The sequence below is a fragment of the Neolamprologus multifasciatus genome, chromosome 20 (genome assembly GCF_963576455.1).
Source record: "Neolamprologus multifasciatus chromosome 20, fNeoMul1.2, whole genome shotgun sequence".
Classification (NCBI taxonomy): domain Eukaryota; kingdom Metazoa; phylum Chordata; class Actinopteri; order Cichliformes; family Cichlidae; genus Neolamprologus; species Neolamprologus multifasciatus.
The window spans coordinates 33,747,548-33,764,292 of record NC_140458.1 but is presented as its reverse complement, the minus strand read 5'-3'; the positions used below and the strand labels follow the sequence as shown (position 1 = coordinate 33,764,292).

General features: G+C 41.3%; 2 protein-coding genes across 4 annotated transcripts; one reads left to right on the top strand and one right to left on the bottom strand.

Moving 5' to 3' along the window:
- Nucleotides 1–4,710: 4,710 nt before the first annotated feature.
- Nucleotides 4,711–13,540, top strand: c1galt1la (core 1 synthase, glycoprotein-N-acetylgalactosamine 3-beta-galactosyltransferase 1, like a). 3 transcript variants are annotated; one of them, XM_085145889.1, is made up of 4 exons: nt 4,711–4,933; nt 6,041–6,295; nt 7,457–8,121; nt 12,666–13,540. In XM_085145889.1, the coding sequence occupies exons 2-4, from the start codon at nt 6,085–6,087 to the stop codon at nt 12,999–13,001; spliced, it is 1,212 nt and encodes a 403-aa protein (XP_085002015.1). In that variant the 5' UTR covers nt 4,711–4,933; nt 6,041–6,084; the 3' UTR covers nt 13,002–13,540. The 3 variants fall into 3 exon arrangements, with proteins under 3 accessions (XP_085002015.1, XP_085002014.1, XP_085002013.1); XM_085145888.1 differs by having other exon boundaries at nt 4,711–4,973; XM_085145887.1 differs by having other exon boundaries at nt 4,712–5,164.
- Nucleotides 13,541–13,745: 205 nt separating this feature from the next.
- On the bottom strand, nt 13,746–15,804 carry tac3a (tachykinin precursor 3a). The gene is made up of 7 exons (XM_085145890.1): nt 15,522–15,804; nt 15,067–15,182; nt 14,684–14,783; nt 14,498–14,527; nt 14,361–14,414; nt 14,210–14,276; nt 13,746–13,968 (listed from the first exon to the last, which is right to left on the bottom strand). Exons 1-7 carry the CDS (start codon nt 15,745–15,747, stop codon nt 13,950–13,952), a joined length of 612 nt encoding a protein of 203 aa, XP_085002016.1. The 5' UTR covers nt 15,748–15,804; the 3' UTR covers nt 13,746–13,949.
- Between the last annotated feature and the right edge of the window lie 941 nt (nt 15,805–16,745).

The window sequence follows — 16,745 nt, the reverse complement described above, 5'->3', positions numbered from 1 at the left end:
TTGTTTGCTAGAAGGGAAAACATCCCAGCAAGCACCAAACAATACTGTTTAATCACCACACGGTAGCAGTTCAGATCACATAAAAAAGGGAAGCAAAATTAAACGCATTCAGGACAAGAGCCTATTGAAATAAGACAGGAAGTAACACACACTGACACCCAGACTGAGACACGTAAACTTTACACTGGGACATTGGAATGAATAGACATGGAGACAAAAAGACACAGAGACATCAGGAGATGCTGAAGACTGAACACAAACGAGACGTAGTCAGACGGGACATGAAAAAGAAAACAGCCATGAAAACAAGCAAGAACCAAAAACTAGAAACATAATTAAGTAAAACAGACTCTCAACAACTAAACATAATCAACTCATAATTCCAAAGAATGAAAAAGTCCAAACAAAAACCTGAGGTCAAAGACCCAGGACCATGACACTTCCTATGTGTCAGTTTAGCATAATGAGGGGAAAAAATGTGGGGCAGATATGGTTTGTCACTAGGGCCATACAGGACCTCACCTGTTATGGTAAATGGCCTGCATTTGTATAGCGCTTTTCTGGTCCCTAAGGACCCCAAAGCTTCACACTACATTCAGTCATTCACCCATTCACACACACATTCACACACAGGCGATGGCAGCTACATTGTAGCCACAGCTGCCCTGGGGTGCACTGACAGAGGCGAGGCTGCCGGACACTGGCGCCACCGGGCCCTCTGACCACCACCAATAGGCAAACATGGGGTTAGGATATTTGTCATGCAGCCAGGAGGCAGCCTGGGATCGAACCACCGACCTTCTGATTAGTGGCTGACCTTGTTATGTACACTCCTGCTGTTTTCCACACATTTCTCTCTGGGTAACCTTGCTATGGTTAGTCTGTAAGTCAGTGTTTGGAGAGCGTGTGGTTTTGATGTCATGCTGTGGTCTGGTTTCACATTCTGATTAGCTGCTGCGTTGGCTGATGCATCCAGTGTATAGTTGTCTGTAGAAACAGAGTCTTCTGAGCTTCACATTTACAGAAAAGTCTTTGGGAGTAACAAGGCCTCCAACGATGGAGCTACAAGTTTATGATGTGCAGTGGATTTCTCTGAATTAGTTAAAAACCATTGTTTCCGTAATGTGACAAAATAATTTATCACCGCATATGCATATCTGGAATCAGATAAAGTGATTATTTGGACCTTAGCAATTTCACATGCTTGTGTCAATGCTACCAGTGCAGCTGCTCGAGCTGAACAGAGACGACAGTGATGAGCATGATGCTGAGATGTCTTGTTCTATGCTCAGTGCATATTCTACTTGATTTTGACTGGTGTCGGGATTGCATGATATTAAATCCACCAGCTAAATCAAACATAGAATAGTATTTTGATTTAGTCAGCACCGTCAAGATCTCTTCGATTCTAGCAAGTGGGTGAGAATCTTTATCTTTATCTTTATCTGCTTTTAACTTGCAGTAATCCACACAAAATCTCAGTTCCTCAGTTCAAACCAGGACAATGGGTGCTGACCAAGCACTTGGACTCTCCCTAACCACCCCTGATTGAATCCTATTATTCAGCAGCTCTCGCACTTCCTGATACATATTAGGGAGAATTGGCCTGTAGCATTCTCTAATAGAAGGTGCCACACCTGTGGGATAGAGTGGGTGATTACATCTGTGTGGCCATAATCCTCTTTGTGGGCAGCAAACACAATGCAACATTTCCTCAGCAGGCATCTCAGCTTGTCTTGCTCCTCTCTAGATAGGTTTGAATTCCCTTGTGTCATAACTTCAATATCAGCTGCATTACTAGCCCAGTTAGTAGTTGGTGGACACCAACTTCACCAACACCTGGCCTGTTTTGCTCAAAAGTAATTTCAAAAGGTTCCTGAATGTCAACGTTTTCAGTAGAGAATATAGCAAAGGCCTCATAACCTCGTAGAATAATATAAAAAAATGGTTGAGATTCCTTACTTTGATGGGGAGTCTGTCTCTACAGACAATTCCTAGAGATCGAGCAACAGCAACTGTACTAAGCCCCTCAAGTGGTTCCACCAAAACACATTGCTCTTTCCTTAGTGTTTGTGGGGCCCTGACCCAAAAGTCTAGTAATGATAAACAGTGATGAAAATCAAAGCTTAATAATAATGCAAAACGCAAAACACTATAGTGTCAGGACTGTGACACTATTAGAGCTAAGCACCCACCACACAGCTCTCCTGTCAGGTCCTGGTGGCCTGCTCATATAGGAAAGGCATGATTAGAAGGCATATGTGACAACCAGCCTCCCCTGACACCACACACTCAACCTACTGCTCCACCCCTTCTCTGCAGCTGAGCAACAAGTCACACCCCGCCACATATCCCCATTGCCCAACTTAGGATGGGGAGCCATCTGGCCTTTTAAGCGCCACCTTGAACTTAAAAGGCTGGAGAGCCAGATGCCACCAGGTGATCTGGGTGTTGGCATGTTTCATGTGATGGAGCCACTGCAGTGGGGTGTGATCTGAACTGAGGGTGAAAGGTTGTCTGAGGAATAATAATGAAGAGAGTCAACCACGCATCAGATTGCCAAGCACTCCTTTTCAACATCCCATTGGACCAGATCTAGAGCTAAATCTCCCAAGGAAGTGAATAACTGGAGCTAACAGTTATTCACTCCCGGCCACTCGGGAGCAGGGACCTCCCTGACAGGAGACTGGCTCAATGAGATAATGAGAATGCTTCGAATCAGCTTCAGCTTTGCAATGATTTCCTCTGAAGTAATTGATCTGACCGGCACAGTTCTTGATGAATTTTCCCAAATAGAGTCCCAGTACACCTGTCCTGAAGCTTTTGAATTTGTTCTAGTCATGGATGAAGCAGATACATTTGTATGAAATCCTGAAGAGGACCCGAAGAGAGCAGATGGTGATGATGCTGTTGTGATAACACTGAATTATGTCAACAAACACAGGTAAGATCATGGACAACTGTGGGTAAGGTGTATTGGCAACTGTCAAGCTGAGTCGCTGAGCAGCTGAATAGGGGAATAATGTTGACACACCTGCTGTTCAAACGTAACTCAAACTTTCCATTTAAGACTCTCATAACACATACATATAGGATCTTGGGGGTGGGCACGCTACACGGAATCCAAAAGATCATCAGGGTGTACACCTCACCCCTGGCGTCATTGCCCACCTCTTAATTTTAAATACATGTAGACATTGAGGGCTATCAGGAGGGGCTATGCGCTTACCTGCTGCTCTCTGGCAGGTAGCTCCATGCCCTCCTGGGTTTTAAATGCACCTTAGAACACACATGCATCAACACTACACATGAGCGGGCGGAGGGAGGTTTGGAGTCTTCACACACCCCCGTCGGGGCGGTCTGCTTCTCCCCACCCCAGGGAAAAGGGTAACACCACCTGGGTCTGGGTGCAGTTTCTCCCTCCAGGGGCAAGGGTACCTGGACCCGGTTCGTAGAGTACGCTTGGGGAGTGTGATTGTGTGTACAGCGTCTCTCTATGTCTGTCTCCACGTTGGTTGAGTGTTGAGTAATTGCATATGAGAGCATGAGGGTGGGAATGGATGTTTGTATCTGTGTGTGCCTGTTTGTCTGTGTCTATATGTCAGGTCAGGTATCAGACGCCACCTCTCTGGGGACATCTCAGGCCCTCCAAGATATGGAGGCCTATCTCCCCCCACCACTTCCCCTATCATTGGCAGACGCCCTCAGACATCGGTGCATTGGTGGTTCCTTGTGTCCAGGGGTGGGCGTCCAGGCACACACCGGCTCACTCCTTGGTGGCTGCTTATCAGGGCCTGGAGCCTGGGGCTCGCTCGGGCCACTTCGGGGGTGGGGTGCACTCGGCCTCTCGGCCTCTTGTATAGCGCTTTACTAGTCCCTAAGGACCCCAAAGCGCTTTACACATCCAGTCATCCACACATTCACACACACATTCACACACTGGTGATGGCAAGCTACGTTGTAGCCACAGCCGCTCTGGGGCGCACTGACAGAGGCGATGTTTAATATTTAGTATTTACTGTTATTTTCCCATATATCATCGTGATGCTGTTTATTATGGTGCTCTCTTTTTCTTCTGCTTGTTTTCTTTTTTCTTTCTCAACAGGTGATCCAGGTGATTGATAGATGTATTTTTTGTCTGCTTATTTTGTTGGGTTTTGGTTTTTTTTGCCCTTTATCCCCGTCCCTCTTCTCTGCTGTTTTTCTTTCCCTCTTTCTTTCTCCCCTTTCTTTTCCTCAGTCAAGTCGGTCCCGTATTTAGCAAGTGAAAATAAAAAATAAAATAAACAATAAAAGGTGAATCGAATAGACCATTACAGTAAGGCTGGGATGGTCCATTTGGTAAAGTAAATCCGTTGGGCATCTTTCTTCGCCTTTAGACAATAATTCTGATGGCAGAAGAGCCAAACGGGACAGGCAAAAAAAAAAGAGACTCCTTTATTTGTTATCAAAAACCTTTCAAATCCATCCGAAAACAACAGTGATCAAACCATTCCAGGCTTGAACGGTCTGCAATGTTGACTTCCCCCATCACTCACTCATTCAGACGAAATGGGGATCCAGGGCAACAGGTGACTCGGAATGCACTTTAATTTCCGAGTTCTGTTTGAAAGTGGAGTCAGTAGCTCTGGTGAGGTGGCTTGCATTAACGTAAAGTGCTTATGATTGCTGGAGCTGGCTTGAAGCCTTTTGGAGCCGTTGTAAGGGTGACACCTAGTGGCGATTATTTGCAGACAACAAGTCGTCGCCATCGTTTACCATTACCCTGTAGCTGTCTCACCGGCGTCTCCGAAAAAACAGTGTCACTTGTGACAAACAAATCTCGATCATCTGAAACAATTATTATTTCTCAGGACGCGGACGAGCGCTTCCTCATACGTCACCGACAGGCGACCAATGGCAGCGTTCATTTTCAGAGCTTACCCACCGCGAGGTAGAAGAATGTAATTCTACACAGAAGCTTTTCTTTGCTGGTAATCATCTTATTTGGCGACACAGTGCAGGGAGGACGTCACTGAGAAACAGTATTTCGGGTGAATGAGAGCTGCATGTAGCCGTGTGCTCGACAGGTGTAGCGTCCTTGTGCTGTTTTTCACGAAATACTTTAGCTGCTCCTTGGGGTGACAAGCACATCGTGCTCACAAATGACTGATCCCCAGCAAAGGTAAATAACACACAGGAGGGAGGGAGTCTCTTTAAGGCTTTTATTTCTCATTTATTTCCTCAGTGGACATACACGAAACTTTTGGTATTCATTTATTTCATTTGGGAAACGATCTGGGTTCCCTTTGGCCTCGTTTTGCTGCCAAGCAGTTTCTGTCGTGTTTATTCATTTATTGTCTCAACGGACGAATCCCTGATGATTGTAACCAGATTGTCACGTCATTTTATTTATCGTCTGGATAAAGTAGAAGAGCAGCATACAGGAGAGAAGCTGCTTTGCCATAAACATTTCTCGTCACGTTAATCGTTAACGTCTGTCTCGGATTTGGGGTCTTTAACCTCATCAGACGCAATGAAAAACACTGCCAGCGGCCCGCTGACAGTTTGTTATGAAGTGCGTGTCAAAAGCGCTTCTCTAGTCTTTTTTGCTCCAGCGACAAACTGAATTTAAGTGTCGCTAATATTAGTTTGAATCATCCCGTCTTTAAACTAAACAAAAGGAGGTCTTGAAGTGACGTCACCATAATAAATCAAACGGCATCTCTAGGCACGAGCAGCGAAGTTAATCACTATGTCATCATTTGTGCACATTATACATTAAACGCATGTCTACTGCAGTGTCAGCGCGGTATGACTTCATAAACATTGAAATAGTTTTTTAATGACATTTTTTAAAGACTAAAATCATGAGGTTAAGTATTATAATATTAAAATTATTGCAATAAAAAAAGAAAACAATGATAGCAAAATTAATTGTACAACTACATGCAGCCAGTCTGCTATCAAGCACCTTACGGACGTTTAATGACTGATATTTGTTGGCCTTTGTGGTTTGGCTGTGCATCAAATTGACTGAGTGTGGTGCTGTTTCATGTAGACATGCAATAACTTGGACCTGGCAGCTGTGGAGACATTATCGCCATGAAAGGCTTCAGCTCCAGACTGGGCTTTTCGCTGGGCTTCATTTTAGGGGCCTGCAGTACGTACTTCTTCCTTCACCAGGTGTGGTTTGAGAGAAGTTACCCTGTTCTGTCAGGAGCTCAGGAAAAAGTCACCGCTGTAAGGGAGAGGCCGACCGGCTGGAGGAAGGAGGGAGCTGCTGTTAAGAATCTGCACCTTCCTCACCGTACAGGTGCGTTACACTCATTCAGCTCTATGAATACATTTTTTTTTCTAATTGAATAATAGCATTCACATATTTACAGTGCAGGAAACTAAACCCATGACTGAACTTTGCCTTAAAGTTTAGAGATTTGTTTACAGACACAACTGACTTGAAATAGCACCAAGTCTACTTTAGACTGTATAATGACCCAGTTCACTGGGTTGTAGATGATTTTGTGAATTGGTGTGATGAGTCCTTCCTTTCACTTAATGTGTCAAAAACTAAAGACATGATTATTGATTTTAGGAAGTCCTCTTATAGCTCATCACCCACTATCATTAAAACTGCCGATATTGGGATTGTTGAGAGTTATAAATATCTAGGTGTGGTACTTGACTATAAACTGTGTTTTGAATCTCATGCTGATGCCACTACTAAAAAAGTTCAACAAAGACTGTTCTTTTTAAGGAAAATGAGACCTTTTAATGTCTCATCTGAGATGTTGTCTTTGTTTTATAGAAGTTTTATCGAATCTGTGACGTCTTTTTGTATCGCTGCCTGGTTTGGTAACCTGACGGTGAAGAATAAGAATCGGTTGGGACTTCTGGTAAAAACTGCTAGCAAAATTTCAGGGCGCTGGCAAGATGGACTTTTGGCCATTTACAATAGAAATGTGCTTAGAAAGGCTCATTCTATTATTAATTGTTTGAAGCATCCACTTCACAGTGAGTTTGAGTTGTTGCCTTCCGGCCGCCGTTTTAGAGTACCTGTGAGGAAGACTAAAAGACTCCAGGTCTCTTTTATCCCCACTGCATCTTGTCTCCTCAATGGCAAATAACTGTCCTAGGACTTTCTATCACTATTATTGTCATTATTATTTTATAGTAGTGTTCTGTTTATTTTTATCCTGCTGCTAAACTAATTTCCCCTTGTGGGACAATAAAGAAATTGAATTGAATTGATGATAATACCTATTCTGCTTTGGACTGTGATGCACATATGGACTTTTTCCACTATTGCTTTCATGCTACTTCCAATTGGCATGGCCAAAATAATGACAGCTGAAAGAATGTGGAAGGGAACTAACTGCATATGTATCCAAATGTGTTAAGTAGAGTGTGGTGTGGCTTGTAGAATGACAAATGCATACCAGTTAACACTGCTATATACTGTCGTGTGTCCCTCCAGGTGAAGACAGCCAGGTGGCAGATATGTTGTATCAGAAAGTACGAGTTCTCTGTTGGGTGATGACGGGGCCGTATAACCTGCAGAGCAGGGCCCAACATGTCAGGGCTACCTGGAGTCGGCACTGCAACATCGTCGTGTTCATGAGCTCTGTGGACGACCCCGACTTCCCCACTGTGGGCCTGGGGACAAAGGAGGGCCGTGACCAGCTCTACTGGAAGACCATTCGAGCGTTCCATTACGTCTACGAACACCACGGGAATGAAGCAGACTGGTTCTTAAAAGCGGATGATGACACCTATGTGGTAGTGGACAACCTGCGCTGGATTCTGTCCAACCACTCCTCCGAAGAACCAATCTATTTTGGCAAGCGCTTCAAACCGTATACCAAACAAGGCTACATGAGTGGGGGAGCAGGTTATGTACTCAGTAAAGAAGCCCTCAAAAGATTTGTGGAAGGCTTTCGAACCAAAGTTTGCACACACACGACCCCTGTGGAAGACCTAGCTCTCGGTCAGTGTTTGGAGAAGATGGGTGTTCTGGCAGGAGATTCCAGAGACACTTTGCAACGAGAAACTTTTCACCCGTTTGTGCCAGAGCACCATCTTACTGGCAAGTTCTCCAAGAGCTTCTGGTACTGGAGCTATTGCTACTACCCAATTGTTGAGGCAAGTCCCCTCACATTAGTTGTATTTTTGAGCGAGTAATAGTGAAATGGGCTTACACATTGTGGTGGTAAAGAACAAAGAAATCTTTTTATATAAAGGTCATTTCTAAAATCCAGTTCACAGATAGCGCTTAGATAAAGCAGACAAACAGTGAGTGGATTAAGCTTGTTAGAAAGGGCCAAGTTAGGTTAGGACGTCATGCTGATGACAGACTGAACCTTAAATTAGAAATCCTTTAATCCTTTAGCTCATGTCTTCCATTCAAGTGACAGACGTCTTTCATTTAAAAAAGTGTACACACTTTTTTCTTAGTGAAAGTTACACTTACTGTCACATCGGCAACAATGTTTACAGTCTTTACCTGAAAGTACTTCAAAGACTGTATATTGAGTGCTAACACTAAAAAGTTCCTCATTTAGAAAAATAATCACATTTCGAATTTAATGTCAGGCACATACAAACTTTCAAAAAAAGTTGGATCAAGAACATGTTTACTGCTGTGTGGTATCATGTTTTCATTTAACAAAACTGAGAACTAAGGCGGCCCGCTTCTTTGGCTTTGAAAGTGATAGTTTTACCATTTTGTTTGATATAGAAAACTTTTCAACAGTTCAATTCAATTCAATTCAATTTTATTTATATAGCGCCAAATCACAACAAAAGTCGCCTCAAGGCGCTTCATAGATACAGAGAAAAACCCAACAATCATATGACCCCCTATGAGCAGCACTTTGGCGACAGTGGGAAGGAAAAACTCCCTTTTAACAGGAAGAAACCTCCAGCAGAACCAGGCTCAGGGAGGGGCGGGGCCATCTGCTGTGATTGGTTGGGGTGAGAGAAGGAAGACAGGATAAAGACATGCTGTGGAAGAGAGACAGAGGTTAATAACAGATATGATTCAATGCAGAGAGGTCTGTTAATACATAGTGAGTGAGAAAGGTGACTGGAAAGGAAAAACTCAATGCATCATGGGAATCCCCCGGCAGCCTACGTCTATTGCAGCATAACTAAGGGAGGATTCAGGGTCACCTGGTCCAGCAAAAAGGAAAGTTTTAAGCCTAATCTTAAAAGTAGAGATAGTGTCTGTCTCCCGACAGTTCAAGCCCTTCTTTGAATTTTAGTGTCACACCATGCCAAACCTTTTCAATCGATGGCGTATCTGGACTTGTAAGCTAGCCAGTTTAACATTTTAAATATGGAGACATGCAATCAGAATATTGGCAAATTTGGTTTGGCAATATTCTGACTGAAACCAGGAAGGCGTTTTCTTTAAAAAAAAAAAAAAAAAAAAAAAAAAAAGGCCTTCCTTTGGATGGCAACATAATTTGCTCCAAAATGTGTTTGGCCGCACATACTGTAGCCAATTAGCCAATCACATGGCAGAAACTCAGTGAATGTAGGTATGTAGACCTGATCATGATGACCTAGAGACTTTCAAACTGACTATCAGAATGGGGAAGACAGTTTCAGATGGGCTGGCCTAAGTGTTTCAGAAACTGTTGCCCTACTGGAATTTTCCTTCATAAACATCTGTACAGTTCACATAGAAAGGAGAAAATATCTAGTGGGAGGCAGTTCACTGGGTGAAAATGCCTTGTTGATGCAGAAGTCAACGGAGAATAGCCAGATAGTAACTCAAATAGCACTTGTTATAACCAAGATATGGAGAAGAACATCTTGAGCCTTGAAGCAGATGTTCTAGAGCAGTAGAAAACCACACTGGTTGCCAACAGAAAACTGAGTCTTGCACAGGCTCATTAAGACAATTGGATGGTCCGGTCAGAAATTGCCATAGCAACATGAAGGTATGGTCCCATCCTGCCTGTATCGCAGGAATATTCTCTTGGCACACTTGGCACAGCACCAGCTGAGCATTGTTTAAATGCCAGAGTCTACATTACTATTATTTTTGACCATTTGCATCCCTTTATCACCACAGTGTATTTATCTTCTGATGGCTGCTTCTAGCAGGATAGCACACTGTCTGTCCAATCAACAGAACGCTGTGGTGAAACAGGAGAATCATGGATGTGGAGCCCATGAATCTGCAGCAAATGCATGATGCTGTCAGGTTCATATTGAGAAAAATCTCTGAGGAATGTTTCCAGCACCTCGTTGAATATATGCCAGTATTAAGGCAGATCTGAATGCCACTAGCAAGGTAAATCTAATGAAGTGGCTAATGGATGTATATTGTTGAGCATTAATGCTACCTTCACAGTAATCCAAGTTATCAAGGGTTGAGGAAACTACTTTGAAAGCACAGTTTTACAAATTACAGGTGACACCATGCTTCAAAAGGCTGAATAAAGAAAAGCTATGCTTGACACAAATCTAATATGATAAATTAAAGAGTAAAGTGGTTAAAACTACTTGGCTCAAAGAGCGTTGCAAAACGTGACCACTTGTTCATCGGTGATACTTAAATAAACTGATAAATAAGTAAATAAATTATTCAGCTATTCAGTGGAAAGTTTGCTTTGATTTCCAGACCAAATGTATGAGTGAAACGTAAGCCTTTCCAAACCTACACTTCATCTACGGTTATCACCCGAAGCAGGATTCGTCAGTTAACCAAGTAACTGATTTAATCACACCGAACATGGTCTCTGAACATGTGAAGGAATAATCAATAATTCTGACCAAATTATATCTTTTTATTTATTTATTTAATTATTTAGAATCACATTTAAAAACTGTCGCCTGATGTTTTGTATATTTTGCTTTGAATTAGAAATATAGGCATTGATTTAAATGAATCATCAGAAGAGTACTGACTGAAACAAATGAATATGTGAGTATCTGACACATTCGAGTTGTGTGCCTGACCCTCGCAAACAATAATTGAATTGGAAAAAAGAAAGTGTTCATTTTAAAGTAGATGACGGCAGCACAGACAATGTCCTGTCAAATGAGGGGAAAATTGGTCAATTTGTTGCTGATGATGCAACTAATCTATTGTCCTTTGCAATTAAAATGAGGCAGGTTCATTACTGATGCTGTCAGCTGCTGTCTGCCTGAGTATGGAGCTGCTTTATTTTTATTTTTTTAAAGGGTAATAAGAACGTAAATGTACTTTTAATATTTTTAAGCCACAATTATCTTTTTTTTTCCTCAGACAATGAAAAGGAAAAACTGTGACAACATGTGACCGTTTATGAAACGGTAGTTAGTTTTAATATTACTCTTATTATTCTTTCTGGGTCACAAAATAAATGTTTAACATATTTTCAGGCGAGAATGTAGCTGTGTAAACCTCAGATATCTGCTCAGTTTATCAAGACACCACATATTTTCAAAAGCGCTCCGATGTTTTTGGAGACGTCTGTTACCCACTAGCTCGATAGCTAGCCGGGGGCTAGGCTCACTAGAGCCGTGAGAACACCGGACTCCCGGCTAATCGTTTTCAAACCCACCGTCTTTCGCTACTCAGGTTAAATATATATAAGTCACTTAGATAACTTAAAAATGAGCTTGCAAAGAAAAGCGTCTGGACTTCTTTAAGTTGCTTGAAGACGCTTCACCTCTCATCTGAGAAGCTTCTTCAGTTCTAAGGTCAAATGGTGGGGAGTCCCAGACTGTGGGAGTATTCCCCCCCCCCAGAGGGACAAAAGGACCTCCTGATGATCCTCTAATCACCTGAGCCAAGGTGTGAAACTGGGTGTGGGTCCCATTTGACTTTAGAACTGAAGAAGCTTCTCAGATGAGAGGTGAAACGTCTTCAAGCAACTTAAAGAAGTCCAGACGCTTTTCTTTGCAAGCTCCTTTGACTACGATGACCTGGATGACTGAGAACCTTCACAGACATAACTCAAAAATGTTATTGTTTGGCTTTTTTCAGTATTTTATTTGTTCCTGAGTAAATCGGTTTGGCTGAGATTAAAGTTATAGTTTTTACACAGCTGAATAAACATCAAGCAGACAGCTGATTATCAGAAGTGTGAGATGCTCGAGAATTTACTCCGGTGTCCTGTTATATTTTAGATAGCAAGGAGTTTATTAAACTTCACCGAAACAATCTGCAAATTTCATTAAAATTTAATAAACTATCATCTTGTCTTTATTTTTAGTTAGCACATACCTTAAACACTTCAAGCTGTAAGCTAATGATAGTTATATAAGAGCAGATGCTGCTGGTGCAGTAAGCTGTACGTTTATGTCCAATGGATGATGATCTGACTAGTCGACTATCAAAATAATCGTTTCTGGCAGCCCTACTGTGCAGCACTCTCTTTTCTTTGGACCGTATGTGGTTATTTGTCTTTATTAAAGCCAATATTTTGTTGAAAATTACATTTCAGTTCAGAGATTGAAAGCAGAGAGTGTCGTACGCTTTGTACAAGGACGATTACTGATCATGTTCTCAGGCATTAAAGCAAAACTCAGTGGTTTACAATAGCAATGACTATCAATGTGATTATGGACGGTGACTGCTACTCGTATAGTAAAAATATCAATACTTCATCGTTAACATATTTTGAGTAAGTTGCTTTTTATTGTTCTGTGTGTGGTTTGTTTTTAACCTGCGTGTTATTCTTCCTTAGGGTCCGCAGTGCTGCTCAGACCTGGCTGTATCGTTTCATTATATCGAAGCAGAGCTGATGTACGTGATGGAGTACTACACCTACCATCTAAGGGCGTACGGTTATATTCCACGCTACCAGCCCTCTTTACGTCATGGTTTGAATGTCAGCCCACACTCGCAGACGGCTGTAACAGCGGGACTTAAAGCAGTTCAAGGGGTGAAGGATGGAAAGAATCGCACGACTGTTGCCTTTTCTCTCAGTGGAAACCAAACCAAAGAGGATACGGCGACAGAGGAAAAGGAGACGGAGAATTTAAACTCCCATCTCACTGTGAACAGGACTGCAGTTGAATAAAACGCTGTATTGTATTAGCTGTGTTGTGTTTTAGATGATGCTGAATGTGTTTTAACTGCAGTGATCGCCATCAGAAACTACATCAGGAGCACCTGTGGCTACTTTCCTTCTGTTAGTCAAGAAGAACTGTGGTGAAAAGACTTCTTCAGAGAACCCTTTTACTGCGCACTAACAAGTCATGACAACATGAGCGAGTTGTTAAAGATAAGAGATGTTTGAGTGGAGGCTACATATGTCTCAGCTGTGTTCAACCAATAGGAACATCTGGTTTAGCCTTAATTATATTTGACATCATCTGTGTTTGAATTTATTGTCACAGCCGATGTGCTTGGAGTTATGCAGGAAAAAGCAATAGATGTATGACATTTATTATTAATTGTGAGTAATTAAGTAATTTGGCATAAAATGCTTCAAGTTAATAAATTAATTTTGTTTAAATTTCGTTTGTAACTCAAGCTAATTAACACAGGCTTTAAAACCAGAGCCAGGATGTTTGAAATGTTTGTTTCAGAAATGCAAAATAAAGTGTTTTCTTTTCACCTTTCAGAGTATATTTGAAACCCCCCGTTGAACCGCTTGAGCACCTGATTTTATTTAACCCAACACTGTGACTGAACATTATTGTCTCAACATGAGACAACAGCTTGAAGAATCACTTAAACAACAAGGGAAATGCACCAACATTTAAATGAATGAATTACGTATAAAAATTACATTTATTCTGAACTTTAAGAAAAAGAATGACACGATAAAGAAATAGAATTTATTACTTCTAATTATGCTTTGTCTCCAAATAAAACCGTACAATATGCTTGGTACATTGTCACTTTCATAAGCCGGGTACAGTGGGAATCATGTGTGTTTTTGTTTCCATCAGACATTTGCTTTGCTGTTGATGTTCTCGGTGATATTCTGTCATTGTAGCCAAATGAAAGTAACTCTCAGTGTCTACAGTCCCTGAAGTAACCTGCAGGAAAAAAAACAAAACATACATGGACATAAGTACCCTAAAAATCCACTGTGAGAACTACAAGTAGAGATTTACTTGAAGAAATGAAAAGCATGCAGATGGTGTGCATAAACCAGTCCTTTTTAAAACACCACAAATCTTCCGAAGTTCTATGTCTGAAATCGGTTTTATCCTTAATTATGCAGGATGATCGTTAACTTATTTTTTCTAAACAGCTGACATTTGAAGAAGCACTCACCTCAGCCTGCACTTGTTGAGAAAAATGCCTCTCCTCTCTGGAGACTCTCTCCTCCAGGCACCATTATCTGTAACATATACATAGAAAACATGACTATGAAAGGCGACAAAGCTAAAAGGACATGGATATTAGACACTTGTCACACACTCACCAGTCTCTGCGTTTCTCCGTCCCATAAGTCCAATAAAAATGTCATCCATCTCCCCTTATATATAAAAAGCAAAATTCAATATTTCATGGCAATTTTAAACAGTCGTTTTACGCCATAAGTAAATTACAAAATCTTACTTTTTTGGGACGGTTGTTCAGCGTCAGCGTCTGATGAAGAAAATGAAACAAAAACAAAAGACCGGTGAGATTTTCAGAAACATTGCAGCAAATATTTTATTCTTTAGTTCATCGCTTCAGCATTACTGTCATCATATATATATATATATTTTAAACTGGTCATGTTCGCCCGTCGAAAACACTAACCTGCACTTCTTCTGCCCATCAGACCCACAAAGCTGTCATAATCCAAGTCATTATATCTCTTCAGGATGTTCCGCTTAAAGTTCTCTAAGCCTATGGTCTGCTGCAATAATGAGAAGAATAAAACAAAATCTGATTATTCTAAAAGATGTTCTCAGACTCTGGCGCGATATGGCAGCCTCGCTTCTGTCAGTCTGCTCCAGGGCAGCTGTGGCTACAACTGTAGCTGCCTCCACCAGTGTGTGAATGTGAGAGTGAATGAATAGTGGAATTGTAAAGCGCTTTGAGGGGTCCCGAAAAGTGCTATATAAATGCAATCCATTATTATTATTATTATTATTATTATTATTATTATTATTATTATTATTACGCGCCCGGGAACCTACATCTGAAGTTGATCTGCGCGATCCGGGCTCGTCGCATCTGCATCGGCTGTAGTGAAATTCCATGACGAGGAAAAAAGTCACCAGTAGCAAACCTCTTCTCATCTTGTTGGTGTCGCCTGTGCAAAAACAATTAGTTTTATAAGGTGTTTTCGTAATGGGGAAATTCATTGCATTTTCATTAAGAAATCCACTGCGCTCAAGGCGCGATCCAATCGGTGCGTAAAAACGCACAATTCACTGTTTGCAAAGTTAGATTGAAGAGAAATGTTCAAAATCAGTAAATAACAGATTCATATTGATCAAAGACAGTAGTTTTACGCAGTGTTTCTTTCTGTTCCTTTACCAAAGAGTTAAAGTAAACCTTAAACTGTCTTCTTTCACAACAAGATAACAGTTTAAATGTTATTTTAAAGATCATTTTTAAGCTTTAAGACATTTTTTTTTTTAGCTTTTACCTGTTTTCTGTCGAGCAGATAATGCGGTTGGTAAGTCAGCTGAGTGCGCCCAAGTGCAAAGTAGAGTGGAATCGGCTAGATCCCGCTGTGAGAGCCAGTCAGGATAAATGAAGCGTCTGGGCTTTGGGGTAATAAATAATAGCTGGATACCTGCGTAACGCCAATCAGCAGCGTAGGTGGAGTACTCTTTTATCACGTTGCACTGAAGGCTACAGAGCCTACTCATTGATGGTCATGATGATGATGATGATGATGATGATGAGAGCGTCTGTCCCCCCTCCCCTCCCCCCGCAACTGCACACAAAACACGCACACACCCTTTTAAAAAGAAAAAAAAAATAGAGAAAAGTTTAGAATTCGTGACGAGGATGTTTGTTTTCGTGGTCTGAAGCACATCACTGAATATATTTGGAAAAAGATAAGGCTATATCTATAGAAGTCAGGATACAGAAGTCAATTAATCATTTTAATGGCTTTTAATTTTACATCAACATGGAATTTCTTTAGGAGACAGAATATAAAATATACCATATATAATTGATCTCTGCTGGTTTGAAAGGAAGACTTAAATATGTTTAATATCACTGGGTAGAAATATTATCAGCACAACCATTTTTAGAGCCTATACGTGGCGAGCTGAGCTTGGATAGACACATCTTCATACCAGTCCTGACACAATGAGTAACACGTTATTCAGACATCATTTGAAATTGTTTTCGAGCTTGCTAAAATCTCTGTTAAATGGTGTTCGACAGGTGCTGAGATGAAATGTCATCACCTGACAACCACTGAGGGACTTTTTATACATTTTTTGTGAGTGAAAAACTGCATGGGTAAAATGCTCAAGAACTGTTACTTTTTCAAATTAATCCAGCATAGCCTGGAAATTTAGTAAATACTGTCAGCATTCACAGAAATCCTGTTTAAACATGTTTAAACATGTTTTCACCAGCCTCTGAAAATGGCTCAAATTTAGTGCAAGTACCAAACCTATAATTTTTCTTGCAATTACACAAGCAATTAGACTTGTGTTGGTGTTTGTTTGCGCCTTCAGAATGCAAACAAGCATAATTCTTCAGCAAAGCAAAGTTTGAGATTCAAACTGTAGCGCAGGCAAAGGCAAGTCATGCACATCAATTACTGTGGTCTGGAGATTTAGGACCGGTGTGAGAGGGTGTGACCCTGACAACGAAGCATTAAGATGGAATCCAAATTGTGCCTTTC

What these genes read in the sequence shown, in the direction of transcription:
- c1galt1la (XM_085145889.1), top strand. Translation starts at nt 6,085, where the DNA reads ATGAAAGGCTTCAGCTCCAGACTGGGCTTTTCGCTGGGCTTCATTTTA. An exon ending in GCACCTTCCTCACCGTACAG is followed by an intron (nt 6,296 to 7,456) that starts GTGCGTTACACT and finishes GTGTCCCTCCAG; the next exon opens with GTGAAGACAGCCAGGTGGCA. An exon ending in GCTACTACCCAATTGTTGAG is followed by an intron (nt 8,122 to 12,665) that starts GCAAGTCCCCTC and finishes ATTCTTCCTTAG; the next exon opens with GGTCCGCAGTGCTGCTCAGA.
- tac3a (XM_085145890.1), bottom strand. Translation starts at nt 15,747, where the DNA reads ATGAGTAGGCTCTGTAGCCTTCAGTGCAACGTGATAAAAGAGTACTCC. An exon ending in GATGGGCAGAAGAAGTGCAG is followed by an intron (nt 14,528 to 14,683) that starts GTTAGTGTTTTC and finishes TTTCTTCATCAG; the next exon opens with ACGCTGACGCTGAACAACCG. An exon ending in ACGGAGAAACGCAGAGACTG is followed by an intron (nt 14,277 to 14,360) that starts GTGAGTGTGTGA and finishes TATATGTTACAG; the next exon opens with ATAATGGTGCCTGGAGGAGA.